The sequence below is a fragment of the Lichenostomus cassidix genome, chromosome 10 (genome assembly GCF_008360975.1).
Source record: "Lichenostomus cassidix isolate B80296 chromosome 10, HeHo_3.0, whole genome shotgun sequence".
Taxonomy (NCBI): domain Eukaryota; kingdom Metazoa; phylum Chordata; class Aves; order Passeriformes; family Meliphagidae; genus Lichenostomus; species Lichenostomus cassidix.
Genome location: NC_139491.1, coordinates 2,540,737 through 2,568,659, shown reverse-complemented (window position 1 = coordinate 2,568,659; position 27,923 = coordinate 2,540,737). Strand labels below are relative to the sequence as shown.

Sequence of the window (27,923 nt, the reverse complement as noted above, 5' to 3'; positions counted from 1 at the left end):
CTTAGTTAGTTGTATTAGTACCATTTTTCCATTGTATCCTTCCAAACAATGTCCCAGCACAATGTACTGCCATCAAGGTAAAACACCATGTCCATTCTCCCTGAAGCTCCAGATGGGTGCCAAACACCAACAGGAAGGTGCAGCTGTCCATGACTGCCTTCATTCTTGCCTGGATGCAACAAGGAAACTTGGCATCTGGGTTTTAGGGGAGTTGACCCATCCATCCCCAAGGATGCTTTATTCCTGCTGCTCTTTAATGGCATTGAAATGGAAAATGTGGCACTGTGGATGTCCTAGGGAGATATTCCTAGGGACCTCACAGGCTCTTGGAACTCCCAGCCCTGTTTTTCCTCCTGCTTTCCCTTGGTTATACAAGCTTTTATTTTTGATACGGCCCTTATAAGGCAAGTCCATCTACAGACAGCTTTTCCTTACATTCCCCCTTGCCAAGATGATGTCACCTTAAAAAAGACACTTGCAAAAGGTTAAACTGTGATTAGGCGGATCGCGTCGCCTCAAACTGTGATCTTTGGCGGAGTGAACACTGTAAGGATGGAAAGGGGAAGATAAGGATGCTGTGCTGGTGCCAGTGGTGCTGAATTCTGGTGGAGCAAAACACATTGGCAGCGTCGTGCCCACTCACTGGGCAAAGGCTGAAGCAGCTTCTTGCCCTCCTTAGTGGTTTGCTTGGTCCTGGCTCATCGTTTCTTGCAGAGGTAAGACATGTAACCTTTTTCCTCCCTTTGCACCTAAAATTATCCTGTGTTACTTTCTGTATCACAGTCTGGATTGATGGATGCAACAAATGGCTCTTACGAGCGTTGTTGCCATACTCAACCACCTGCCAAGACTCACACTTTCCCTCAAGTGCTACTCTTAAAATTAAAACCTTTTGCATTTTGTTGACAAATATCTTTGTAAACCCATGAACTGTCAAAAAGCAGCATGTGGAAGTGGGGAGCACATTGTATCACTTGGTGTTGGAGCTAGAGGGAATCGGTGAGCCTGCCAAGTTCTGCCATCCGGGGTTGGCCACAGGAGCCCAACATAAATATTTTAGTAACAGAATTATTTTAACTTTATTTTAATGGATCTTTAAGCTGTTTGTTCAACTTAAAATTGTTTTAAAGCAACATGTTTCCATGTGCCGCTCTCAGGAGAAGACAACGAGAAATGTTAATTGGTTTTGTCTGAAAAGGGGACAGGGATTTGATTTGATTTGATTTGAAGGGTTCCTGTAACATTCCACCCGGGAACAGCAACACTGCTCAGTTCACAATGCCCATGGTGCAGATCTGGGACAGGGCCATTGGTGTCCCCTGCCTCCCCCATGCCACCGCCAGACCTGCAGCTGCACCGGCAGTGGTCTCCTCACAGGTGACAGCAGGGTGGTGGCCTGGCCCAGTGGCAGAGAGCAAATGGGGACAAGGCACATCCAGTGGTTTTCCATCTGGCTGTGGGTGCAAGCTGGGGTTTTCTGGTTTGTTTTGGTTTGCGGTTGTGTTAAGTGGGTTTATTCTCAAATGCGGGAACTGTTTTGAAAATGCTGAGAACTTGGCGAGAATCAGCAGTGGAGGTATTTGAGGCATCTCAGCTGGTATTCTCTTCCGCTCCCTCCCAGCCTGGACAGATCAGGCAGCCCAAAACTTGCCCCATGGATGGGAAACAAGCTGAGGTGGGGTCTGGGTTTGCTGCTGCTCTGGTCCCTGTGGTCACAAAGGGGAGCTCTGTGCTCCCCAGCAATCCCCAGAGCAATCCCCAGCAATCCCACCGGGTGGTGGGATCTAGTGGGAACAGCTCTGGCTGTGGAGCTCTTTGCAAGCCTGGTATCACCATGTAATGGTGTCACTCCCTCCCCTCCTTCCCTTTTGGCACCCTCTGTGCTTCCAAGCTTTGCCATGTCCTCAAAAGACCCTGACTTGGCTGAAGCGAGTCTCCAATGAGACCCAGCACTTGCCACCCCGTTGGGTCTGTGCTGGGGCTTGGGAGGGTGACGGATTGCTCCCAGGTCCCAGAACACCCTTGGCACATTCAGCACTTGATGCCCAGGAGCTGCTTTCCTTCACTCCCCATTTCCCCTCCTCCTCCCAGGACCCTGCTGCAGCCACGGAGAATTCCCAGGGGAGTGCGGGGCTGCGTGGGAACTGCCCTCCCATGCAGGGCTCTGAAACAGAGCCACAGCTGAAAAAGCATGCAGGGGCAGGAGCAAGTCCTGACATGGATCCCTGATAGGAGGTGTTTTCCTTCAGAAGAAGTGGGGGGAAAAAAACCCATGAGTAATGAAAAACACAGTAATGAGAAGCTTTTCTATAGCTTTCCTTTTAATTCCAGGACATAATGAATGATTTCCCACTGAGGCAGAGAGGAGGTGGAATGCTGCACACCCTCAGAGTGCAGTCAGAATAAATAAATGCCGTGTTTGCACCTCTGTGGTATCTGTCCTCTGCAGAAGCCACGATGTCCTGCACATGGCTGGCTTGTGAGTCCATGGCTGACAGGACTTTGTGCCCATGCAGGGCAGGAAGAGGCAGACAGCAGGTGCCCTTTCCCTCTGGCAAATTCTAATGTCACCTCCAAGGTCCAACATGATGCATCCCTGGACCTGAGCATGGCTCCATGGAGCAGGAGAGGAGCCCAGGGGAGCAGTGAGTGCAGATTGAAGGCTACATGCAAGGAGAGCATCCTGACATGGGATGGGCAACCACCTACGTCGCAATTTCATGGTCACGTCTTGGCAGCCGCAGGAGGAAGGTCTGCAGGGAGCCGCTGCGTGGGAAACCTGCCCGCTCCTTCTTCTGCTTCCAGGTCTCCTCTTCCACGGAGTAGAGGAGTGTGGCCATCTTGTTGACGGTGTAGATGGTGTCACCCCTGACTACAGCAGTGAAGAGGGCTCCCTTGCTGTTCATGAACTGCCCAGGCAGGGCACTCCACTGCCGCGATGTCAGGTTGAAGCAGTCGATGACACAACGCAAGAAGTCGTCGTAGGGGCCGTTGCGCATGACGTAGAGGTTGTCACGGTGGGCCACCATGCAGTGCCCATAGCTCTGGTGCCGTTTGAGCTCGGTGACAGGAAGCCATACATCTTGCTGGGTCTCGTACTCGTAGATGATGGTGGTGTCCAGCGGCTGCCACAAGCAAACGAAGATCTGCCCCAAGGCTTGGGCACAGGGTGCTGCTGTGCTTGGCTGTGGCAGGTCAGAGACAAATGTCCAGGTGCTGGAGGCCAGGTCGTACCTCTCCACGGACTTGAGAGAGATCTTCTCATACTCACCACCGATGGCATAGAGGTAGCCCTCGTGGGCCACTAGCCTGACATCGTAGCGCAGCTGGTGAGGGCTGGGGAACTCGCTCCAGGCGTTGGTGTCAGCATCATAGCAGAAGCTGCTCTCCACCACTTGCTTGTTGGCCCCATAGACACCACCCACGATGTAGATCTTATTATCCATGGTTGCCATGCCGGCTAGGAACGTGCTGGCACTCAGAGGAAGGCAGGAGAGGGTCCTCCACGTGTTAGTCTCCTCATCCAGATAGCAGATGGTCCTGGAGAGGTCCTCCAAGAACTCAAAGGTGGGGGTGTGGGCTCCCACTGCCACAAAGGTGCTGGGTAGGAGGGCTTCCACATAGGCCAGCAGGTCATCAGAGAGGCAGTCCAGGTACTCCTCCAGCTCAGCATAGCTGTCCCTGATGTAGAGTGCAGCGCAGTGGAAGAGATCCAGGAGGCCGAATATGGCAGCAGCTTGGTACAGCAGGATGCAGTTGTCAGAGTTGATGGAGTGGATCAAGTACTTGGCCAAGGGCTTCACCTGCAGGAAGGCAGCACATTCCACCGCCTGGAAGGTCTCCTCGCTGCCAAGGATGGGCCTCTCGCCTGCCAGCACCCGCAGCATGGCAAGGAACCCGGCTGCACTCAGCTCTCCCAGCCCAATCTCCTCCTGCGTGCTCTCCCTCATGCCCGAGCGGAAGAGGGCACGGAAGTACTCACTGCTCTCCACCAGCAAGGCCTTCTCCACCGAGAATGACTGCTCCTCCACCCGGATACGCACCCTCTCCAGGGGCCTTGCCTGAGAACCTTCCTCCTCCGGGGTCATCCTCGCCCACGAGCTCAGCAGCTCTCAGGGGTGGGGGAGCACCCAATGCCCCTCTGTGCTGTGCCCCAGCACAGCCCCCTCCAGCCTTTTCCACCCTTTGATGCCTTTGCTGCACAGCCCAGTGGCCTTGTAATATAAATACCTTGGTCTAAAGATAGCTGAGCTCGTGACCGGGCCCTTCAAAGGCATCCACTGGGCTCAGCTGCCCACCCAAACTCAGGAAGGGTTCCAGTGTCACCAGCCAGTGCCAGACACAGCAGAGCTGCCCAGATCATCCCACGGAGTATGCCCAGCCACTCAGGGGAAACCTGGTTTTTCTTTCCCGACTCTCAGGCATCCTCTTTGTTATGCCATAAAGGAACAACCCCCAACCTGGGGAGGGTGACACATTTGCATGGCTGGAAAGAGCATATTGCCACACTATTTTTTTTTTCCTTAAAAATTGGAGTTTATGGTCACAGAGAGGTTAACATCAGAAAATCTCGTAGCTGCCTAGCCTGGCTGTGGGAGAGGGACTTGGCTGTTCCTCAAGTGTTGCCATGGGCAAGGAGACACCTTCCTTTGTGACTCTCCCCAGGGCAGAGGCATTTGCAACATCCCTCCCAAGTGCAAGGAGCCATCAGACAGCCTGTGCTTCACCTGGGGATTTCATGGTGAGAAAAATGAAATGCAGCAACCCCCTCTCACGAAAAAATCTAACCTCTGGCCTCAGGGCTCGCTTAGCCCCCCATAATAGCTAGCTGTGTGACTGACACAGAAGTTGACAGTGAAGAAAAGTGTTATTTGTGGCACATCACTCATTTGTGTGCTAATCACAGCTTTTCCCAGCTAGAAATCCCATTTCACCTCTGCCATGGGGTGTCAAGGAGAGCTGACACTCCAGGGCTCACGTGGGAGGCTCCTTCCTGCATCTCCCCTTCACTAACTGTGATTTGTTTTGTTTTGTTTTGATGAATAATTTAACCTGAGCAGCCCATGCTGTTGCAGGTCTATTTTTTGCTCCCTCCTTAACTCCCTCATTCCAGCAGCTGGGAACTTTCAGGGCAGCACATGATAGCAAAGCTGTTGCCTCAGGGTCATGGCCCCAGCAGGTTCCTCCAAAAATCTGAGTTTAGGAGAAAAGGGGAGAGTTTTGCACTTGCACCACTGTCAGTGATCCTCATGGATACCCAGTTTAAAATACCATCTTTAGTTCCAATTGCTTTTAAGCACCTTAGACCTGTGCCCAAAGAGGGTCTGGGGTCAGGAGTCCTCAGAGGGGCTCTGCTTCCCACAGGGGAGTTATCCCCATCCTTCCCATCCCTAGGGCTCTCAGGGACTTCCACACTCCCAGACTATTTTGGGAGGGTTTAAAAATATCCCGCCTGTATTACCGGGCAATATTCCCAAGGGCACAGCAGCCCCGCATGGCCACGGAGCAGCCTTCGCTCCCCAGCCTCGGCTATGCCACCCCCGCAATCCCTCGGGGCCAGCCCAGGGACCGTGTCCTGTGGTCCCGGGCATTAAGCCCCATCCCAAATGGCTGTGATCGCCATGACAACGCTGACTTCAGCCTCCGCCACCTACTCAGGCTCAGAGCCACTGGGTGCCGGCTGATGGATTGGTGCGGGCACTGGTGAGTACTCCCTGGGCTCCCTTTTCCCCTTGGGATCGAGTCTTTTGAGTGGGAAAAGGGTATTTTTCTTCCTGGAAAGCCTCTGCCGGCAGCAGAATGTGTCTCTGCTTAATTGCATTGGAAGGAGCTGGGCAGGTGGTGGGCAGGGTGGCTGGACAGGCAGCTCCGGGTGCTGCTCCCGCTTGCTGGGGACACGGCGGGGAGCTGAGGGCTCGAGGAGGTGCCGGGACATGGCGAGGTGGCCACGGAGCAGAAGCACGGCAGGTTTTGGGCTCAGGGGTCCCTGCCCGAAGCTGGGGGAGGTCAGCGTGCCGCCGTGTGCCCTGCCGGGGGACCGTCCTCGGGGTGGCCGGGGCAGCGTGTCCAGCCCCGCGGCGTGGCAGCTTTCCTTACAAGGAGTTTGGCTGGAGCCCGAGCAGCGGGAGCCGCGCTCGCCTCCGCCTGCCTCATTCATCGCAGCCCGGGCCGTGCAGGGGCAGCTGCTCCCCCGGCCCCGAGCTCCCGGAGAACCCTGCGTCCCCTCCGGCCGTGGGTTTTAAGGTGGGAGGCTGTGCTTTTCTTCTCTTTCTGGGGTGTGATGGGTGGGCGCAGGGCTGGGGGGATCCCTCTCTTTGGGTGGGGTGCTGGCCACCACTGTGGGACGAGGATGCCAGCCAGCCTGGCTCCAGGATGCGGATGGAAGAGAGGGGATCTCCCACCCTGGTGCTGCTGAGCTCCTCTTTTCCCCAGGCTGCGGCACCCACGAGCCAGGCAGTAGGAAGGTCCCCAGCCGGCATGGCAGCGAGTGCCCCATGTCCCCTCACTCTCTCCCGCAGGACCGAGGATGTCCTCGATGTTCGGCAAACCCCGAGCCAGCAGCGAGCGGCCGCCGCAGAGCCTCCTCCCTGAGTGCAACGTGGCCATCCTGGGGTGCAGGGGGGCCGGCAAGTCAGGTGAGACAGGCATCTGCAGCCAGGGCAGGGCAGGGCATCGGGGGGGACTGCCGGGGTGCCATGAGGGGACACCTGCCTCACCTGCCTCTTTCACATCCTGCAGCTCTGACCGTGAAGTTCCTGACCAAGAGGTTCATCAGCGAATACGATCCCAACTTGGGTAAGTCACGTTCTCATCCCACGGAGCATCCTTCCCATCTCCCGTGTTTCTTGTAGTTATGGCATGTAAGGGGAAAAAAAACCCAACCGCCCCAAAATGATATAAAAAACAACAAGAAGGGCTGGATTTGATCCCAAATTGTCTGCAGAAACAGAGGTGGAAGCAGTGCCCTCCTGGGGGGCATATCGGACAGGGAATATTGGCTCCTCACTTCGCCCCAAGGAAACTGAAAGGTGAATTCTTGGGGCTCTTTGTGGAGCATCTTATGCCTCCTGCTTGCTCCATGGGTGTTGGGCAGAGGAAGGGCTGAGGGAATGAGGGGGTGTGCAGAGCAGGCAACTCTGGGGCTGAGTTTTGCAGTGAGCAGTTCTGGGCAATTTTTTTCCACTCATTTGAGTAATTAATAACTATTTTCCTAGGCCTGGCTCCAGGATGTGGGGAAGAACCATAAATGATTTATTGGGGACATTAGGGAGACATGGACCTAGTCCAGGAACCGACTCCAGCCCCTAATAATTCAGTGACTCTTAGAAAGAAGGATAAATCCTTTCTTCCTCGGATATTTTTGGGAATGTGGTTTCATCTTCCCACGTCAAAACCTTTCCTAAACACATCCGTTAAAAGCTGGCCCAGAGAAAGCATCTTTCTCCTGGGGGAATGGCTCAAGGGCTCTCCCTGCCTGCCCTCCTTCCGAAAAAGAAGGACTGCTCCTCTTGCTTGATTTATTGGGAAACAGGCCCGTGTCAAGCCCCCAGCTGGCTTTATCTCAGCAGGCCATGGCTTTTAGATAAGGGACAAGCCCCAGGTGCAGTGATGGTTGTGCCAAGCTCCTTCCCCTCCCTCTTTCTCCCATGGGAGCCCACGCTTGTAGCATGCAGGGAGAACAGGGAGAGCACTCCTAGCCAAGCTCGCTCAGCAACATCACCACCAGTCCCCCAAAATAACGTTGTCTCAGGAAGGAGCAAGATGGGAGGCGTTGGTGGAGGATGCTCCTTATCAGGGCTGACATTTTTCCATGGTGACCCAACCATCCTGGGCTTTGCTTGTCTTTGAAGAAGACAGGATGTGCCAGCCCATCCTCACAACCACCCTTCTCCTTGCAGAGGACACCTACTCCTCAGAGGAGCTGGTGGACCAGCAGCCTGTGCTGTTGAAGGTGATGGACACTGCTGACCAGGTGAGGCACTGGGGGTGATGACCAGCTGGACCACAGCTGGACCACAACTGGACCACAGCTCAGCTGCTCCTCTCACCCCCAGGACGGCCCTGGGAACTGCGAGCGCTACCTGTGCTGGGCCAGCGCCTTCCTCGTTGTCTACAGCATCGATGACAGGAAGAGTTTCGAGGGCTGCCAGCGCTACCTCGAGGTCCTTGCCTTGCATGCACGGGGCTGCCAGCGCCACTGCCCCGTGCTCCTGCTGGGAAACAAGCTGGACATGGAGCAGTACAGGTATCAGGCATGCGGTAAGGCTGCCTGTTCCCACTGGGAGAGAGCTCACAGATCCCCCATCCTTCCAGCAGGGATACAAAACCCAAATATGATTTTTTATGGGTATTTCCACCCCCGTTAGTATTTGCAACATCCTCCCACATCTCCAAAGTTTCTGCTCTCCTGCCCGAGGGGTGATGTGTTTATTTTGAGCCCATCGGTATTTTCAGTAGGATGTTTTTTGGCTGCGTGGTGAGGCAGCGTCACCACCCCTGGCAGGGCTTGAGCCAGAGGAGCCCCTCTGGACATGCCCTTCCTTTCCCTGGAGCCCTCCAGTCCCAACCCCATTGCCAGGACTGGATGTGCCTGATATGTTTTTCTGGCCTTTTGTGCCGCTCTGTGGTCCCATGGGTCCCTGAGTCACGCGTGTTGCCAATCCCCTCGTGCTCCCAGGATGGAGATGTCCCCCTCCCCACAGCAAGGACCTGTCCCATCTCCTCCCTGCTTCCCAGTGCACTGTCACCACACACCCCCAGGTCCCTGGATAACATCCCTGACACAGGAAGCGGTGTGATTCCCCAGGGACACAAACAGACCATTACTCTGGGATTTTGGGAAAGGCAGAACTCTTTTGGATTCATGTACCTGCTCATCCCAGGGCAGGGATGGGCAGGTGCCACCCTGGTGCTCTTTGGGAAGCAGGTGTGGGATGCAGGATCAGTTGCCTGCACCCTTTTTGGGTGGCTGCCATGCCCCAAGGGATCCTGCACCTATTGCCTCCCCTCTCGCCAGGCAGGTACCCTCAGCAGAAGGGATGTCCCTCGCCAGCAGGTTCGGGTGCCTCTTCCATGAGGTGTCAGCATGCCAGGACTTCACCAGAGTGCAGCACGTCTTCCACGAGGCCGTGCGGGAGGTGAGGCGCCAGGCGGACTGCAACACGCCCGTGCGGCCACTCTTCATCTCCGAGGAGCGGCCCTGCCCACCAGTGGCCACGCCGGTGGCACTGCCCACCCACCACAGCTTGGCCACCTGCACCTTCAACACGCTCTCTGCTGTCAATTACAAGGAGATCCCCTCGGTGGCCCAGGCCAAGCTGGTCACTGTCAAGTCCTCACGGGCTCAGAGCAAAAGGAAGGCTCCCACGCTCACCTTGCTGAAAGGTTTCAAGATATTTTAGGACACGTCCTTGTGGGCTGCAGAGAGGGGGGAGAGATCTCATCCATCCCCCCCAGCTCCACAGGGGCTGAGACCTTCCATGATGGACTCACAGGCACTGCAGCAGCTGCTGGCAGATGGTGACCCAGCCTCTGTGCTGGGACAAAGCCAGCGGTGGCAACTTGGTGAGCAGGCAGGGTGCCAAGGGTCCAACATGGGTTGTGGCATCACTCTGCCTGCTCCTGCCCAGTGCTGCTGCGGTGTTGGCACCCTGTCCTGCTCAGTTTTCCGTGAGGATGCAGCAGCTCCCAGAGGAGCCAGAGCTTGGGATGCCACTGGGAGGGCAAAGGCCATCCCCACAGCCCCCAGCCAGCTTGGGCACCTGGCACACAGCTACAGGAGCCCAGGAAGGTGGAATTGATCACAAATCCAGCACAGAGGCATCCATCTTGTTCGTCCCACAGGTCCCCGACTGAGCAATAAGTGTGAGGAATTTTTATTTTTTTTTAAATCCAGATTAAAAAGGTGCAGATACTGTTTCAGCTGACTAAAGGCCTCAGGTGGCCTGAAACTGATTCCCACACCTCAAACTAAGTCACACCAAAACTGCTGCTTTTTTAATTGACTTTTTACACTATAGCATCCATTTCCAAAGGCTTTGCAAGGAGACGCTTTGCTGACGAGGACGTGGTCTGAAAAGCCTTTGTTTAAAAGACTGATATATTTCCAATAATGTCCTAAATTATTTCATGGCTTCCACACGTGCCCAGTGATGGACACAAAGGGAATCCTGAAACAGACCAGGCTCTACCTGTGCCTGAGCCAGGGCCAAGGGCTGGGTATTTGGTTTCAAGTGCTCTATCAGGTTAAATGTTCTGCTTCTCCCTGGAGTTGCAGTTACTTTGCAGAGTAAAATATCCATGTGTATATTTGTACATATAGCCATATAAATATATATATGACCTAACTGACAGATTCAATATGGCATTTTGATCAACCACTTTGGAAAGTATTTTAATAAAGAGGATTTCTGAAAAGAATAAAAATGCCTCAGCTTCAGTGTTGCTGTTTTCCTGATGGGAAGTGAGGGTGTGTTCCCTGGCTGACTGCAGGACAAGCTTCTCACCTCCTCCTCTGGCTCAGCTCCCACCTGTTTGCAGCACCTGAGGAAGGAGACGAAGCTGGCACTGGAGAGAAGGCTGGAAGCAGCTGAGAACAGTGGGGGAACACCAGCCAGGCAGGAGCTGAGCCCAGGGCCCCTCCTGCAGGTGCAACTCTGCTGCTTTCTTATTTCACTCTTTTCTTTCCCCAGGCTAAACTGCATTTTTAAACTTCCATCCCTACGAACGGAGACATTCTGATGATCTCCTTAAGGCCTAAATGGGGTCACTTCAACTGCCACTATATGGCCTCCTCAGACATCCCTGTGTACAGGGAGGTGACAGTCCCATCCTTCCACTGGACCATGACGTCCCCTGGTCTCTGGTCCTGAGGCACTGGCTCCTGCTTTTGTGGTTCAGCTGGGCTGTATTCCTGCACAGGCATCAGGGCTTGCTTGGCATCCAGGTCAACCTGCTGTGGGGTTTGTGCTGCTCCTCTGTTCATGAGAATCTTCCTTTTCCTGCAGGAAGGCACAACAAGGACACATGGAGTCAAGCAGCAAGCCCAGCCCACATCTGAGGGCACCTACCCTGCTCACGGTCAAAGCCATCAATTTGCATCGTGTCCCTGGAATGTGCCAGCTGCCTGTGGGCAAACACTGCCAGGTGATCTGTTCCAGGTAAGTGCTCTGAAGTGTTTGAGCACACACAGCTGTGGATTCACACTTGGAGAGCACCCAGCTCCTGACACCAGGAGCAGCACACAGCCAGCCATCACTAGAGGGAGAGCGAGGCAGGCTTGTAGCATTAGCTCTTCTCTCGGCTGAAGAGGCAGCTCTGACACAGAGCTAAGTTTTCATGGTGTAGCAAACAGGGAGTTGCTCCTCAGCTGTGGGGTTGTGCAGCAACAGGGGAACAGTGTGGGGATGCAGATGGGGAAAGGCTGGGTGGGAGTCCTTCTCCAGGGCCCCTGTACTTAGGGGAGAGCACAGTTATCATCACTTCCCTCCCAGCAGCCCTGTTGGGCTGGGCAGAGCTGTGCAGACCTTTACTGGATCCAGGGCCCAGAGAAGGGAAGGGGCTTGTTCCAAGTGACACAAGGAGAGCAGGCACAAGGCAAGGTTTAATAACAAAAAATGGTTCAAAGGGAATTTGTCTTTTCTCCCCATCACTCAGGGCTTGTACTGCCCTACCAAACCCCCATGTCTGTCTGTCTTGGAGGGTTTCAGGGCACCATCACATGCCAACAGATTCCCAGATTTTCCCGTCTCACCTGTTTCGCACAACATTGATGGTCAGAAGAACAAGACCCAAAATCATGGTTGCAAGGGAAAGTGCAAGGACAGAGTAATTCCATGCTGAGGCTGGGGGAAAGCAGAGAGGCAGTGTTAGAAGGCACAGCACAGTGTGACCCACACAGCCACGCCAAGGGTTTCCTGAGGACACTCAGGATGCTCTGTCCTTGGTTTTTGTGGCTTTGAAGTTGATCCTCATGGCACTGACCTGCTGTTATGTAAATCTGCTCTCTCCACCCTGCCAAAATCACAAGAGACCTTTGCTCTCTTGGCAGGCTCTGCCTGGAAAGAGGCTGAACCCCACTCTGGGAGGAGACACTACCTCAGCAAAGCCTCCCACCTGTCTTCACCTACGGCCTGCTTTTTCTGAAGGCAAGACTGAGGGTTTGTGTATCTGGAGTAAATCACCTCCTCAGGTAATGCCCTCAGGCATTTCTGTTAGGTGGGAGAGTTAACAGCCAAGGACTGTGTCTCAATGTAGGAACACCAACGCGACTTACGGTCTTCTGTGCGGAAGAACCAGAGCAGCTCCTCCAGCTGTTCCAGTTCCAAGCCCAGTGGAAGGGTAACATTGCCTGGTGTGTGCTCATACACATGTGTGCTGGCCAGGGTGGTCGGGAGGTTCTTGTGCTCTGCCTCAGCTGTGGAGGAAAGAGAAAGATGCAATGGTCACTCACTGCAGCCCTTCAAACTGGAAGTGAGCTTCCCCTTCACTCCCAGGGTTGCCAGCATGTCTCTCCAAGCAGGCAGAACATAGCCCTGAGTGCACAGCCTGATCTCATGCCCTGAGAAGTGGAGAGTGTTTTTGGCTGCAGACCCCACTATGGTGGGGCACCAGGGCTGCAAAGACCCCAGGATGCTGACAGGACCTTTCCACATTCCCCAGCTCCTGCCATGGAGAGGAAGCTCTGTGTGCCACAATTCACCAAAGAGCTGCCTTGCCAAGACCAGTCTGGGAAATCTGACTCTAGATTGCAGTCCTCCAGCAATAAATTCCTATTTATCAGGCTGGCTTGTAAACACAGCTTGACTAGCATTTTTTATCAGAAAAGCTTCAGTGTCTGCAAAGAAACCAACTTATAAGTGTGGCCAACCCCAAGCACAGGACATACATAGAGTGCAGATGGGAATGACACCCAGTTCTGGAACTGGGGTGCAACTTTTCCCACAGCTCAGCCAGGCTGCTGCTGGTGTATACACTGAGGAAAATAGCCCCATAGAAAGGTAGAAACCATACTTCCAAAAAGTTAAGGTCTTTGTAAATGTGACCTACTGCACCCACACCATTATCCTTTAAGCCAAGACTCTACCTTGTAGCAGGAAAAATGGGATAATCCAGAAGAACTTCATATTTGTCTATGCAGCTGGGATGATCACGTCTTCACCAGTGTTTCTTCAGTGTGGAGATGCCTGCGAAAGACAGAGAAACTAGGGTGTTGAGAGATAGGGAGATTCCACTCCCTACTCCAGCTCCATCCAGAGAGGGGATCTGATGTACCCTGGCATTTGTTTCTTCCTGTGAATGGGAATCTGAACTGGCAGGACAGAGTGTGGAAATCCCTGGAGCCACCAAGGTGACAGCAGAGGGGTCTGGCACAGAGTCTGCTGCCTGGGGTTGGATCCCTTGCCGAGGTGAACCTGTACAGATGTGAGCTCAGCTGCTGCAAGCCAGCCCCTCCCCAACTAACTAAGCTTCCTTGCTTGTTCCCCTACCATAAGCCTTAGAGAACACATACTTTGCCTATGTATGTATGACTACCTGCTGCCAACCCACGGGTGGTAGAATAAGGGTGTGGAGATGAGGAAATGGAAGGCTGAGCTCCAAGAGGAGGCAAGGCCGGCTTGCCATTGAGGCTACAGTATCTCCCATCCCTCAGGGGAACAGAAAGCTCCTCCCTGACCTTTACTCCTTCATTTGTCAGTGGCATCAATCCAACTTTTATGGCTGCTTGTCCAAATTAGTTCTTCAGCCTTCTTTGAAGGGACGTGCCCTGAGCAGGGGTTCCTGGCTGTCCATGGTGAGTTGGTGAGACATTGAGGTGGCTCTCCCCAGCCCCCTGCTCACTGGCCATCACTCACTGGCAGGTCAATGACCCCACAACCCACGTGCATCCCTTAGACTTTCTGGCCCCACAGGCCATTAATTATTATATGAAGACTTTTATGATAGTCTAATACTCTCAACTTTTACCTGCCTTTGCTGTGTGGCCTGGTGCTGTCTGAAACTTGCTCACAAGCATGTTTCACCATGCCAGGCGTGTCAACAACGCTGTTGCTGACTCCTCAGGGAAGCATTTGTCCCGTCGGTTATAGACCTAATGATTGCTACTATTTTCCCCCCGTTCTCAATGTCTTCACAATTCAAAGTTCACATTTTATAGCTAACCAGGCATGCAGGCTTGTTCCCTGCTGCCAGAAAACCCCCTGTTAGCAATTCTTTGAGGAGGGGACTCTCAAGTACATGGTCCACTTTATATTTCAGAAAATATGGGTAAAGCTGTTCCCTGCAGTTAGGTGTGCCAATTACCTTCCCATCCAGGTAAGCTTTAGCTTATTCACATAGATCACCCCTCACAAAGGAGGAAATAAAGTCTTGGTGCCAATGAAAATAAGTTACAAGTCAGCTACACCCTAATAAGAAGTGGCACTTGAATGTGTTAAATCTTGCTGTGCAAGGCTTCTGAGTAATCATTTGCTCGAACAGGAATATTTGACAAGCATGTTGCTGATTTTCCCCTAAGGTGTTTCATAAGTTGTGGGCTACCTCCTGGTGTCTGTGCACAGCAGAGATGCTGGAAAGCTGCTGGAAGTACTTCACTACTTCATAAAGTAGTGACCAACTGCCAAATCTCCCCAGACATGGGAGGCCAGAACTTTGTAGGTAAAACACAGCTGTAGAATGGACATTTATTGTGCATTAACAGGACATTTAGGTAAAAAACTTTAAGATAAAAAACTCCTGTTATTTTACAAATCTTTTACATCTAAACCACAGTAACCAAATTAGTTTCATTCATCAAAGCTACAAAACAAAGTGTTCTCAGGTCAGTGTGTCTACTCCAGCAGAGTGCCTGAGCAGGATTCTGCCTAAACCACCAGTTTCCCCAGTAAGGATACAGTGACTCCCACAGCTGGGCTGGACATGCTCTGGGGAGTTTGGATCTTCCAGCCTGGAAGAGATTGTTAAAGCCATCTCCTCCAGCCTCCCCCACACAGCTGCTCTGCCCTGCTGCCCACATCCTGGCGTGGGAGAGCACTGCTCCATGAGAGAGCTGGGAGAGTGTGGGGGAAAATCTTCACCATTGCTCCCCTGCCTGCACATCTCAGCAGGGACTCTGGCTGCTGATGGACAGGGATGAGCCCTGAGATCCAGGCCTCTGCAACTCAAGTGCACACTTTGGTCTCCTATCCCTCTGAAGACACCCAAGACCCTTCTGAGGTTGCTTCCCAGCTTGGGTACAACATGGGAAGCTCAAATGAGAGAGAGCTCATGCATTTCATGCTTGTATGGAAGGAGGCAGAAAGAACAAAGAGACCTCTCCAGAAACATTTTACCTGTGTTATTTTGAGTTTATATTGACACCTGAACATTTTTGTAATTTCTTTCTTTTTGCAAATGGGATTTTCGCGTCAAAAGCTGCAAATGGTGTATGGTGTTGTGTATTTCATGAACAAAGAGTCACCAATGCTGTTTCAAATCCTCCTGTGAATCTGTAGACTTTGGTAGCATTCAATGAAATCTCAAGAAATTACAGAAAAATGGCAAGTGACTGCTTTTTGCTCTATGCATTGATCCCAGCATCTAAATGGTAAAATCCTTTCTCATAATGGAAGCCCTTGGAGTTCTAAGACCTATCACATGCAGAAGGCAGAGCTGAGGGATTGGTGCTCTAAAGGCTGGCATAATCCAGCAAGGGGGCTGTGCCATGTTTAACACATGTCCCCAGATGCACATGGCCTCTTTCCAGCCAGGGCACAGCATGAGGTGCAGTGAAACCACCCTGTGCTTTCCATAGTGCTTTCTGTCAGGTCTGGTAGTCATGGTTGCTCTCCAAGACACATGTTGCCCTCACTCTGCAAATGAGAAGTCTTTAGATACATATTATACTGGTTTCAGTAAAGATGGGGAAAAATCCTTTGGAAAGATCATCTTAACAGCTTCTGTTAAGATGATAATGTCCCTCTGGGCTCCATACTAAAAACTCACTAAACAATATGGTACAATGCATTTAGAACATCCCAGCATTTCCAAAGTAGTCTCCTCTTGTCTTCCAGACTCTCTCTCTGGTGGTTATCTTATCTTAGCTGATTGCATTAAAATGGGTCAGTTATTCCAAATACAATATTCAAGTGGGATGTCCTGTCTTTGGGATTCATAGAGAATACATATACAGTGTCACACCACAGACATGCAAATGGATGATATGGTTTATAAAGGTACATTAAGGACTGAGTTCCATTAAAGAACACAAGAAAAATGTCTAATATATAAAATATTAAGGCAAGAAGTCAGTCTGTGCTATTTTTTAACCTCTGTAAAATAAGAAGTTAAAGAAAAAATCTGAGTTATATTATACATTTTCCTTTGACTGCTTTTATATAAAGGAGTTATCCCAGCCTGCTTCTTACTTGCCATTCAGTCTCTCCTTTAAAAGCCTGCTTTCACTTAAGATTTCCAAGGATTCCAGCTTTCTAACCAGAATAAATAAATAAGCCTTTCTTTAGAGATAGCTATAAATTAACCCAGCAGCCAGTGCAGCAGGAATGCCCGTTAATCTCCGCTAACTCACCAGCAACATGCAGTTCCCAGCAGGGAGGAAGCTACATTTCTTCTTTAAGCCCTGTCATCCGAAGACATCTCCTCTGAGCACCGTGGTAATACAAGGTTCCCTGTGCTGCTCTGGGTATGCTATGAGCTGTGATTCATTCTGCTCCTGAGTCATGTGTGAAGGCCAGTCCAACAGGTGAGGTACACTCCAGCCCCTGAAAAAACACACCTCTTTAGTGGGACCATTTACAGCACGAGGTGGATGACCTTTTGCCAAAGAATGAGCTGTAGCAACTTCCAGTTTATTTGCTCAAGTTATTGGCATAATCAGTATTAAAAGAGCACGCTGAGTAGAATGACACTTAGTAATAAGTTACCCTGCAGTTAAATAAATGATAATGTTCACTCCGCTGGGCTCAGTCCTCACTGCATACAGGAAGCATGTCCTGATAAAGGAGATATTATCCTTTTTTTTTTTCTTTTTTTAAATGAATGGCCATTCTAAGGCTGTTAGAGCATCTCACCAGAGCAATCAACTTTGCAGGCAAAGCATGAAGCACCTGTCACAGATTTTGCCATCCCAGTTTCACAGGTACTGGCAACGCCTGCCTAAGTCAATAGTCTGCTAAGAGGCTCTGCAGGCTGATGTGCTGCTTTTTGTGCCAGCCACATTGGGAAAGGAGGATTCCTCCTCCCTGAACTACCTGATTCATGGATGGAGCTGCACACTGCAAAGCAAGAGAGATGTGTCTCACGGATGGGCTTGGGGCACACAGCTAAACTGGAGATGATGGATGCAGTATTCTTATGTTTCTCCTGTTCTTGGTGGTTTTCAGCTTGAAATAAAATATTCAAGGCCACATTGGACAGGCTTTGAGCAATCTGGTCTAGTGGAAGCTGTCCCTGCCCATGGCAGGGGTGTTGGAATGAGATTATCTTTATGGTCCATTCCAACCCAGGCCATTCTATGATTCTATGATCTTTGGCATTGAAGCTTTGTTCTGGTGTGATCAATCCTTTGAATCCCATCTCACACCCAGTCAGTTTCCCTGGGCAGTCCCTGTGAAATCCCACCCAGCAGGTATGTGCTCCCCAAACAGAGATGTTTCACTGCTCAGCCTTGGCCTGGCAGCGATCAGATGGGAGCTCAGAAACATCCCCCAGGAAACAAGAGCTGCTCCCTGCTGCTGGAGGCATGTCCAGCCAGGACACCCCACTACATGAGAAATTGTGCTGTCTTTCCCTCTCAGTTCCAGCTGGATCATTTTAAAGGTGCCATCACAATGGGGTACACTTTTCTAGTGTCCTTGTGAGCTTTTTGTTGCCAGGGAAAGGTACAGGGGCAGAACAGTAAGTGGTCTCACAATCCAGTCCTCTGGCCTTGGGAAAGTGCAAAGAAGACATCTGGCTGCTGCAGAACAATCCCTGAGTAGAGGGATGGAGACACTGGCCGAGGTGAAGAGGTGACTCTCACATAAAGATGGTGACTGCAAAGCCCCAGAAGGTTCCTTTTCATCCCAATTTTCTATATGGTTTGATTTATGTACCTATCTAGGGTCAGGATGCAGGTAGGTGGTTGAGATATGTTTAGGACTCAGCATGACGTACATGGGGATAAAACCAATTCCCCACTGGTTAGAGTTGGCTCTTGTGCCCAGTAATCCTGTCCTTTTCCAGAGAACCACAGACGTGCTCAGAAGTGCTCCTCTCCAGTGAGAGTGTGAGTATTTGATTTTGTGTCTCCCCTGACAACACTGGCACTGGTTAATCAGAGATATCTTTTTACTTCTTGGAGACACTTTCAGAGTCCTTGGCCAGGAAGCAAAGTGGAGATAAGATCTGATTTGTGTTTTGTTTCCTCCTCAGATTTGTCTTCACTACTCTTGGGAAGAATTTGTCTGACCTTGGTGTTTTAATTTTGCTTATCTTTTTTGATCCTTTCAGTGTCTTTGACCTGAAATGCCTGGTTACAGAATAACTAAACATTCAGGGTTGCTTTTTTTTTTCTTTCCATGTACAAAAGCAGAGTCCAAATGCAGCAGAAAAGCCAGATTTTTTTTTTTTGGTGAAACAATCAGATAATTGCTTTCATTCTGAAAAAATTTATATTAAAATAAATCTTCAGTTAAAATTCACAAACACTGTGCTGAAGGCATAATAATGAATAACAGCCATAATGTGTTTGAACTGTGCTGTGGTATCAGAGCCAAGGATGAATTACGTGGGAGCAAGTGTACTGGATGGAATTTAAGTCCACTTCAAAAACTCACTGGAAATGAAACATTAATTACTTCATGCGTAAGTCTGGCAAAAGCTCAGCATGGAGTTACAGTATTTTCAGGAGCCTTAACTACAGCCAGAAGTGAGAATCCATCTCCAGGGCTTAAGTCCTGGAGGAGCAGCAGGTGAAACTCCACATGTGGTGTCAATGACATGTTCCATACCTGGATCTGATACCTGGAAATTAACACTGAGCAGCAGTTGGATTCTGCGTCCAAACTCACAACTTTTGGGCACTCCAGACATACACACACATCCCTGGCCTTTCTGAAGTGTTGGTGATAAATCCAGAGTTTCACCCAAGACTCAGAGAACTCATATTTACTGTCACCAGACAGGACGTCTCCTTCCAGCATTTCTTCCAGCAATTGCCCTCACTGCCTCTGGAAAACCATGAGTATTTTTCAGCATCTGAGATATTACAGGGTCAAATTTTTTACCATCTGAGATAAGGCCTGAAATTACACTCTGTGCTGAACACTGCTCCTCTCATTTGGGGCCTGACACCCGTGAGTGCATGTAATCACTCAGTTATTGTGCAATGACGAATCGTTGCCTGTTTGTGATAAGTCAGATTGTTCGCCTTCCCTTCTTTCCAATCCACTTTCCAACATGAACCAGCGCTGGGAGCTTTAATCTCTTCTCAAGCACAAGCCACTCCTTCATCCTTGCTAGCCTTTTGTTTATATTTTTATTTAGTTTTGCTACAACCTTTCATTTACACACTGAGGCGACCAGAATTGAAGTGTCCTGCATGTGACTAAAACAATGATTTTCATGAGACTCCCCAAGTAAGAGAAAATGGTAAGGTTTTTTTAGCATTTGATTTTTACATACTGATTAGGAAATTACCTCACTATTTGGTAACATATTCTCATTTTCTCAGGGTGTAGGAATGTAAGCACCCCAGATAGGATGGCCTGACTTTTTTTTACTTGTAACAGCAATTTTTTGTTATTTTCTCTTTCTTATCACCACTGGAGACAGTGGCATCTTCAATGTCTGAGAGAAGAAAACCCTAATGACAGGCAAACAGACAGGAGAAAAGGGAAGGAATATACATAGCACTGCTTAGTACAGAACAAAATTTTACTTTCTTTATTGATCCTACCCTCGTGTATCCAACATAAAATTCTGCCATCCATTTTCCAAGTAATTTACATATTTTCACTGGCATATCAGACATTTCCAGATTCTCACACTCCATGCTTCAGAAATTCCTAGTGTTAAGATTGTAGGATGGACAGTGATTTAGATGTGCAGGGAATTTGTGTATGTGATTTACATTAAAAGCTACACAAATAAACCATTTTCTCATGGACAGAAACAATGTTCTTAGCAGAATGATAAAATATTTTCACACTTATGTTATGGGAGGAGACAGTTTTTAAGTGGTGATTCTGACCCCATAGTTTACAAGAAAACATTCTTTGAGTTACTGTCACTGTTAAAATTAAGCTGTCCATGGGGGCAGAAACTGAAATCTGCTTTCCAAATGCTGTCAGAGCCAGATCAGTGGCTGTGGGGTCAACACCCCTTTCTGTCCCTGACGTTTTTCTGCGTTATCTTCGCACTGAGGCAACACAGACAATTCATGGTCGGGGTTATAGGACCACAGCCATGGGTGACACCACTTGGGAGCACTGACACTGTGGGGCTGGAGCTGTCAGGACAGCACAGACCCTGCTGGCTCCCACCACCCCTTGCCAGGATCACAGAATCCCAGAATTGTTAGGATTGGAAGGGACCTCTGGAGATCACCCTGCCAAGGCAGGGTCACCTGGAGCAGTGACACAGGAACGCGTCCAGATGGGTTTGGAAATGTCTCCGGAGAGGGAAACTTCACACCCTCCCTGGCAGCTGTTCCACACTCTGCTATCCTCAAATGTAAAGAAGTTCTTCCTCATGTTGAGATGGAACTTCTTATGTTTTAATTTATGGCCATTGCTCCTTGTCCTGTTGCTGAGCACCACCAGAAGGGCCTTGCACTATCATCTTAGCACTCTAGGAGATATTCCTATGCATTAATGAGATCACTTCTCAGTCCTCTCCAGGCTAACCAAAACATAAAGACATTAAGCCCTTAGCATCCAAAGGAGGCCACAAGAACGGGGAAGGGTGTGGAAGGGAAGCCATATGAGGAACGGCAGAAAGCACTTGTTTTGCTCAGCCTGGAGGAGACTGATAGATCTCATTGTGGTCTTCAACATCCTTCCAACAGTCAGCAAAAGGGTAGGTGCTGATCTTTTGCTCTCATGACCAGTGACAGGACCCGAGGTAACGACATGAAGCTGAGTCACGGGAGATTTAGGCTGAATGTCAGGAAAAGGTTTATCCCCCAGAGGGCTGTTAGGCCCTCAGGGGGATAACAGGTTCGGCAGGGAATGGCCACGACCCCAAAGCTGCCAGAGCTCAACAGAGGTTTGGACAACGCCCTCAGACACAGGGTAGGATGGGTGTCCTGCGCAGGGCCCCGGACTGGACTCGATGACCTTTTCAGATCCCTCCCAACTCAGGTTCCTCTATAACCCTCTGATTTCCCGATCATGGCGGCGCCGCCTCACCCTCAGGCGCTCCCGGCCCGGGGCGGGCCCATGGCGTCATCGCCGCGCGCGGCGGCAGCCCCGCCATGCGGGCCGGGCTGGTGCGCGCCTGCCGGGAGGGCGTGAGGGCGGCCGGGCCGCCATGGCGCGTCCTGTTCTTCGGCACCGACCGCTTCGCCGTGACCGCCCTGCGAGCCCTGCGGGCTGCCGGGTACCGCCCGGGCACGGGGGAAAGGGGTCCGAGGAGAGACGGGGCCTTGCGGGGAGACGGGGCTGGGAGACGGGACACGGGGGACGTGAATGAAGAACCTGAGGGGAGATGGGCCCTGAGGGGAGCGGAGCCTGAGGGGACACGGCGGTGGCTGGGGAGGGTGAGGGAGCGCTGGGCACCGAGGGGTGGGAGATGAGGGCTGGTGATGAGGCTCGGAGGTTGTTGAGCTGAAATCACGGCGGGAGGGACCGTGGGTTGGGCAGAGAGGATGGCAGGGAAGGGAGGGGGAAGGAGGCTGGGCGTGGGACAGGGACTGTGTGGATTGGCACCGGGGCACAGCGAGGGTTGGAGGTGACCCAGCCCTCGCCTCACTCTGCCTGCACGACGCGTTCAACACCTTATCCACCGCAGGGAGCCCAGCGAGGACTCGCTCGTGTCCCGGCTGGAGGTGGTGACGCTGCCCTCCCGCCTGCCCGGGGAGCTGCCCGTGAGGAGCTGTGCCCGGGAGCTCCAGCTGCCTGTGCACGAGTGGCCTCACACGGGGCCCGTGGGGCAGTTTGATGTGGGTGTGGTGGCATCTTTTGGACGTCTCCTAAGCGAGGACCTCATCCTGCAGTTCCCATAGTAAGTGTGTTGACAGGACATCTGTCAGTGCTTCATTAGCAAAGCTGCACTCTCAGCACCTGCAGCTTGTAGCAAGTCAACTTCCCTAGGTTCATCTTCTTAGCCTGGGCCCTACTGCTGTCATTGTGAGATTCAGTGTTCTTAAACACATGGATGTAAATTTATGCAAATGTTCAGCAGAATGTATTCTTCACATCTCTCTCTCTGTGTTCACTGAGAAACTAAAGTTTATATAGGGTGAATTTTACTTCAAGTGCATATTTAAGCCAGTAACACATGAGAAGGTATGAGCAGATAGTAGTTTCACCATAGTATATGTTGAACACCCATTTACATGTGATTCAGGTACCATTCCTATTCTGACTTGTAAATATTTCATTCCAGTGGTGTGCTGAATGTCCATCCCAGCTGCCTCCCACGATGGCGTGGTCCTGCACCCATAGTCCACACAGTGCTTCATGGTGATAAGGTGACTGGGGTGACAGTTATGGAAATAAGACCAAAAAGGTACATTTGATGTGCTTTGCAGACAACTCACTGCTGCTGGTGCCTCTCAGGACTTTAAATAATCACTGCTGAAGTCATTATTTAACTCATTCTCCATAATCACAATTTTTTTATATGTGTGTTCCATTTTAAAGTTTGAAACACTTAGAAATGTTCATCTGACCATATGAGATTTGCCACAATTACAGTATTTTAGTAAGTGTGTAATTTGCATTCCAGGCCTGTTCTCCTAATTCTTAACATTACCACAGGGAACAGAGAAAAGTCTCAGCTTTATCAATAGGCTTGGTATGACAGGACAGAAAAGATCTTGTTTTCAGACTTCAAAGTCACCTGTAACATCCTGTAAATGGACAAAGGACAAGAAATTGCATGCCTAGGCATGAGAGAGATTATATATTTTAGTTTCAGCCCAAATTTTGTCTTAAAAGGTTTGTGAAAATACATTATCCTAGTTATCTTTTGCTTCTTAGATGCTTGTCTAATACTAGATTTCAGGAAAGTGTGAAGCAAATTTGCTCTAAATATTTCAGGTTGTTTCTTCTGAGATCTCATGTTCTGAACTGTAAATTCTGTGTTCATATCAGTCTCAGCTTGCTGAAGAGAATCTTCCTGCCAAGACAGATCTGATATTTTCTTCCTTGTGTTGTGTTATGAACCAAACATTTGATAATGTGAAATTACGTATGAAAAACAGTTTTAGAGGGGATAAAAAAGGGTAATTAGTAACTGAGCTAATGTGTTGAATGCAGACTTTTGAACTGCTAATTGAGCTTCAGCATCTCCAGTAAGGCTGTGTGTTTTCTGCCTTGCAGGTTTGATGTAGGGCCAATTGTTAAGCAAGAAGAGGTTGCTGTTCCTCCCCGCTGTACAGCACAGGAGCTGGAAGCAATGTTGGCAAAGATGGGTGCAAACATGGTAAAGTCCTGCCAGCTGTGTCACTTCTGACTGGCGCTTTGCTTTTAAAATGTGCAAACAGAATTCTTACTAATCACGTTCTGAGCTGGCTTCGAGTTTAAGAGGAGAATGATGTGAAACTTGGTGTTTGTGAGCATTTTGCCCTGCTGAGAGACAAGCTGAGTGGTCTGTGATCACCCATCAGTGTCAGTTCTGTGTGTTGCCATTCTGTTTCCATTCAGTGAAGAATCCAAATTCTGTCTATGGAAACAGTGCAGGTTCTTTTATTGAAGTGAATATCAGCTTTCTTGTCTCAATAGTCAGCTTTTGTCCTGTTCTGGGATTAATATCACAGAAGAGAGCATCCATAAAAAAATACTTGTGTTTTTTAATTGTGATTCAGTGGGAAGGATGTCTTTACTGTGTTTGTGTGTATGATACGCATCTTCTGAATACACAGAGCCGATTTACTAAAAGCTCACAGGAATATTTCACTGTTGAAAAATTAAGTTTTACTTTGTTTATTATTGCTTAAACTTAACTTGGCTAATGCTCTGTACAAAAATTAATTTTTCAGCTGCTAGCAGTTTTGAAGAACTTGCCTGAAAGTTTAAAAAATAAAAAAGAGCAGCCAAAAGAAGGAGTAACATTTGGTAGGTACACATTGTTTTTAATGTGACTTGTTCATTTTTTCCTTTATCAGCTGGAAAACTTAGGTTTCCTGCCATGCTAGGTTGTATTTGTTTTTAGATTAATTTCTCAGTGTGCTCTCTTCACTGCCTTCTCTGGCTTAAAAAAGTCATACAGGGAGAAAAATGCTTCAGAATTCTTCGGATTTACTGCATTAATGTTTTTTTTTTTTCCCAGTTACTTTTACAGTATCAAAATCACAATTGGTGTCACAAAATCTGAGTTTGTTATTCTTCATGGTTGTAATGCTGACAGAAGGGTTACAGCTGTGCTTATAAGCATGTTACAGGTTTGCAGTGCAATGGGTAAATAAGAGAACAACTGAGAATAAAATACAAATAATCCAAATTGAGGTGTTTACAAAATCTCTTCTCCAGTTGTTGTCTGAGGTACCTTGGCTGGATAGTATTGACACTATTGGTCAGAAAAAACTGAGGTTTAAAGTAGGCTAAAGTAGTACAGCTGTTTGCTAAAAGATGTAAAACAAAATAAGAAGTCTAATTTCTCTTTTTCCCCCAGCTCCTAAAATCTCTATAGCGAAGAGTTGTATAAAATGGGAAGAGCAAACAGCTGCACAAATAATTCAGCTGCATCGTGCGATAGGAAGTATGGTAAGAGAGTGGTTATTTTGAAACCCTTTTCTGTCCTATAGCATGGCAGAGTTTGGCGTAGATATTTTAACTAATCACTAAACCTCAATTTTAGTTATATTAGCCTCTGTAACCTAGCATGTGTTTTGAAATCCTGGTAGTTTAGTATTAGAGGTGGAATTAATGTGGAGGAGAATTTTCATGGACTTGATCCCAAGTGTGAAATCAGCTCAAAAATTTTATATTATTTCTTTAGCTCTGAGATTTCCCCTGGTATGTTTAAGAGGGTTTGGAAAACTACAGTGACATCTCTGCATGACCATGAACAGTGCAAACAGCTACAGTGAAGAGCTGTTGTAGCTAATTGCTTAACTCATTACTGCATATGCTAATGGCTTGAGGAAGGCCAAGGAAAACTAGATATGATAAGGAAAATCTCCTATGTAGACATACAGTTAAATTTTCCCCTAATGTTATTATCACAGGTATGAAAACTAGACAGTTGCATGGAAACGGTGAAAATATTCTCAGTGTGTCATCTGTTTCTGTTTCCAGTTTCCTCTGCAGACACTCTGGAAGGGCACTACCATTAAACTTACGGATTTTGTGGAAGTGGATAATATCCCTGGTTTTTCTGGTATTTACTCTTAAATTATAATTTTTTTAACCATTTTCTCTAGGAATCTGAGTGCTGTGTGGGCCAAGGGGTGTGACAGATTAGGGCTCAGTGAGTGTTCATGGATCAGATATGAAGCAGTGCCAAAGAGTGACTGTTCTGATTGTTTCTGCTCATTTGGTTATAATAAAACACAGAATACAAGAAAATATTTTTTAGCAGAATAGTGACTCAAGATGGTTATCATGCTTCAAAGAGACAGAAGTGTTTCAGACCTTTTCTGTACTTGTTGGCATAAAAATACAAGATGACCTTACTTTACTTTTAGATCAAATACTAAATGACTGTGGAGTTGTTCCTGGTTCAGTGCTGTTCCTTAAAGTGTCCCAAACACTGATAGCTCACTGCAAGGTAGGCTTTTCCCATTTGTTTTGTAATCACTGCCCTAAAGATGAGGTTTTTTAGTACTAATGTGGTGCATGACTTCTGCTTTAATTGTCCATATTTATTCTCCGTACTAGTTTGGATTAGCATCAGAATTTTGATTTGATACCTTAGACTTTTTATTTCCACTAACAGGCTTTGCACTTGCAAGTAAGAGCTTGAATTGTAAACCTGATGACATTGAATGAAATGTATTCTGTAGGGCAGCTTATGGGTGCTAAAGATAACTTTAAACATGGAAGAAGCTTACTGACTTTTTTTGTTTGTTTTTATTTTTAGGAAGGCTGGGTTGGAATCAAAACAGTTGTGTTAAAGAAGAAGCTTACAGCAGTTGACTTCTACAATGGATATATGCACTCTTGGTTCCAGCAAAATCCAAGAACTGTTCATCATGAATGCAGATTTCAAACACTCAAACTTAGCACAGCAAAAAAGACTCTGAAAGATAGGGGAATATTGACACAGGATTTAAAACAATAAAAGTATTTTTAAATGTCTGTAAGTTAAAAGTAATATATTTCAAAGCCCACCTATAACATTCTACTTAATTAAGCGATTTCTTCCTGTAGAGTTTGATTTTACTGCCATCTGCATATTTTCATCGTGGGATTCCTGAAGATACTTCTCTTTCCCCATCAAGGAAGAGAATCTGTGAGTGCTGTAGATATTGAATAAATCCCTATTTCCCCTGTTGAGAAATAAATTTATTTTTATACTGCATTTTCAGGGTTTTTTTAGAGGACTTTTGGTGTAATTTTCTTCAGGCATAAGTTTTGGGCAGTTACTTTAATCTGGACATATTGCAATCCAGTGCTTTTCTAATGCTCACTGAGACTTAGACTGTCTAGTTTGATTTTCATGTGGATCCTAAAATTCTCTTTGTATCCCTACATTGAGATGAGTAACTTAGCTGGGAACATTAGGGAATCTTTTCCTGTCCATGACAGGTTTGTTCTTTCTCCTTTCTGTTTTCGGATCCTGGGATATGTCCCATTTAAAATTTGTGTGCCCTGTATCCAGAAAATGGATATTCTATTACACTTTCTGATGCAAGAGGTTTTTACCTGATGAGGAGCTGTTGATCTAATCCAAGGTTTTCCTCAATCTGTCTTTGGTTAACCTCGTAAACAAGGAGTATTTCATGTCAGGAACCCCCAAAACATGTGATTGTTAAACTTTTTTGTGTTAGTAATGTAGCACTGTGAGCATAACAGCAAAGCAAACACTGGCCATATCTTAGGAGCTGTTCTAATATTTGCTAACCTTTTCCTGCTTTTTCTGAGTTCTACTGACTTAAAAGCAAAAAATCTAGAAAAATGTGTTCTATCACAAGGTTTAAAATGTTCTGAAGAAGCATCTGTTAAAGCAGCTGCTGCAGTATTTTTCTTACATTGCCATTGGTCCATCAATTAATTGCCTCTGACAGGTTTTCCAAAACACATGGTCCTCCAAGAAATCCAAGCCTATGAATCAGAGTCAAAAACTGGAAACAACAGCAAGGTGGAAGTCAGGCTCCTATGAAGAATTCCTGTTGCTCCTGACCACAGACTCTGTGCAATTTGTGCTGCAGGAATTCTAAATCGGGCAAGTTTGTTTCCAAGAAAGTGATGTATTTTTGTGTTTTGCTCCCTGCTACTCCTTGCAAGTGAGGGTTGTGGAATCATTTTGCTTTTACTCTGCTCAGATTAGTCTATAAAGGTTAGTTACTGCTTTATGCCATTAGAAGGGTGGATGGATGAGTGAGTTTTTTGTGTGTTTGTGGAGATGGTGGGTGGTTTGGGGAGTTTTCTGGGGCTTGCTATATCACTGTATGGCAAAACCCACCATCACAATTTAGGGATAATTTTAGGCACTCATTATAAAAAATATTGCACTTACCTGGGACTCACAATTTCAGTGTTTCAGGACCCAACTTTTCAGATGTTCCAGGTCCTTAGGTACTGGAACATGAATTCTGGTTCATTATAACCTGAGCAAAA

General features: G+C 48.5%; 4 protein-coding genes across 12 annotated transcripts; 2 read left to right on the top strand and 2 right to left on the bottom strand.

Moving 5' to 3' along the window:
- Positions 1-96: 96 nt before the first annotated feature.
- On the top strand, positions 97-16,950 carry RASL12 (RAS like family 12). 8 transcript variants are annotated; one of them, XM_085070318.1, is made up of 8 exons: positions 97-716; positions 6,519-6,635; positions 6,739-6,795; positions 7,899-7,972; positions 8,055-8,245; positions 9,017-9,137; positions 11,007-11,159; positions 12,050-16,950. In XM_085070318.1, exons 2-8 carry the CDS (start codon positions 6,527-6,529, stop codon positions 12,227-12,229), a joined length of 885 nt encoding a protein of 294 aa, XP_084926444.1. In that variant the 5' UTR covers positions 97-716; positions 6,519-6,526; the 3' UTR covers positions 12,230-16,950. The 8 variants fall into 8 exon arrangements, with proteins under 8 accessions (XP_084926444.1, XP_084926446.1, XP_084926448.1 ...); XM_085070320.1 differs by lacking the exon at positions 97-716 and adding an exon at positions 4,838-5,703 and having other exon boundaries at positions 9,021-9,137; positions 11,007-11,145; XM_085070322.1 differs by lacking the exon at positions 97-716 and adding an exon at positions 4,838-5,703 and having other exon boundaries at positions 11,007-11,145.
- KBTBD13 (kelch repeat and BTB domain containing 13) lies at positions 2,304-4,278 on the bottom strand. The gene has a single exon (XM_085070303.1). It carries the CDS (start codon positions 4,086-4,088, stop codon positions 2,706-2,708), a length of 1,383 nt encoding a protein of 460 aa, XP_084926429.1. The 5' UTR covers positions 4,089-4,278; the 3' UTR covers positions 2,304-2,705.
- Positions 10,367-13,188, bottom strand: SLC51B (SLC51 subunit beta). The gene is made up of 4 exons (XM_085070325.1): positions 13,085-13,188; positions 12,275-12,415; positions 11,753-11,843; positions 10,367-11,000 (listed from the first exon to the last, which is right to left on the bottom strand). Exons 1-4 carry the CDS (start codon positions 13,122-13,124, stop codon positions 10,781-10,783), a joined length of 492 nt encoding a protein of 163 aa, XP_084926451.1. The 5' UTR covers positions 13,125-13,188; the 3' UTR covers positions 10,367-10,780.
- Positions 16,951-21,418: 4,468 nt separating the features above from the next.
- On the top strand, positions 21,419-26,664 carry MTFMT (mitochondrial methionyl-tRNA formyltransferase). 2 transcript variants are annotated; one of them, XM_085070311.1, is made up of 10 exons: positions 21,419-21,576; positions 21,988-22,200; positions 22,585-22,707; positions 23,523-23,625; positions 24,182-24,257; positions 24,814-24,905; positions 25,440-25,521; positions 25,829-25,911; positions 26,224-26,442; positions 26,514-26,664. In XM_085070311.1, exons 1-9 carry the CDS (start codon positions 21,452-21,454, stop codon positions 26,422-26,424), a joined length of 1,098 nt encoding a protein of 365 aa, XP_084926437.1. In that variant the 5' UTR covers positions 21,419-21,451; the 3' UTR covers positions 26,425-26,442; positions 26,514-26,664. The 2 variants fall into 2 exon arrangements, with proteins under 2 accessions (XP_084926437.1, XP_084926436.1); XM_085070310.1 differs by having other exon boundaries at positions 26,224-26,664.
- Positions 26,665-27,923: the final 1,259 nt, after the last annotated feature.

Excerpts from the sequence above, each read along its gene's own strand:
- RASL12 (XM_085070318.1), top strand. The coding sequence starts at position 6,527 with ATGTCCTCGATGTTCGGCAAACCCCGAGCCAGCAGCGAGCGGCCGCCG. Across the intron at positions 6,636-6,738 it reads CAGGGGGGCCGGCAAGTCAG|CTCTGACCGTGAAGTTCCTG; the intron begins GTGAGACAGGCA and ends CACATCCTGCAG. Across the intron at positions 7,973-8,054 it reads TGATGGACACTGCTGACCAG|GACGGCCCTGGGAACTGCGA; the intron begins GTGAGGCACTGG and ends TCTCACCCCCAG.
- MTFMT (XM_085070311.1), top strand. The coding sequence starts at position 21,452 with ATGCGGGCCGGGCTGGTGCGCGCCTGCCGGGAGGGCGTGAGGGCGGCC. Across the intron at positions 24,906-25,439 it reads ATCGTGCGATAGGAAGTATG|TTTCCTCTGCAGACACTCTG; the intron begins GTAAGAGAGTGG and ends TTCTGTTTCCAG. Across the intron at positions 25,522-25,828 it reads TAATATCCCTGGTTTTTCTG|ATCAAATACTAAATGACTGT; the intron begins GTATTTACTCTT and ends CTTTACTTTTAG.
- SLC51B (XM_085070325.1), bottom strand. The coding sequence starts at position 13,124 with ATGAAGTTCTTCTGGATTATCCCATTTTTCCTGCTACAAG. Across the intron at positions 11,844-12,274 it reads GTTCTTCCGCACAGAAGACC|CCTCAGCATGGAATTACTCT; the intron begins GTAAGTCGCGTT and ends GCTTTCCCCCAG. Across the intron at positions 11,001-11,752 it reads ATCAATGTTGTGCGAAACAG|GAAAAGGAAGATTCTCATGA; the intron begins GTGAGACGGGAA and ends GCCTTCCTGCAG.
- KBTBD13 (XM_085070303.1), bottom strand. The coding sequence starts at position 4,088 with ATGACCCCGGAGGAGGAAGGTTCTCAGGCAAGGCCCCTGGAGAGGGTG.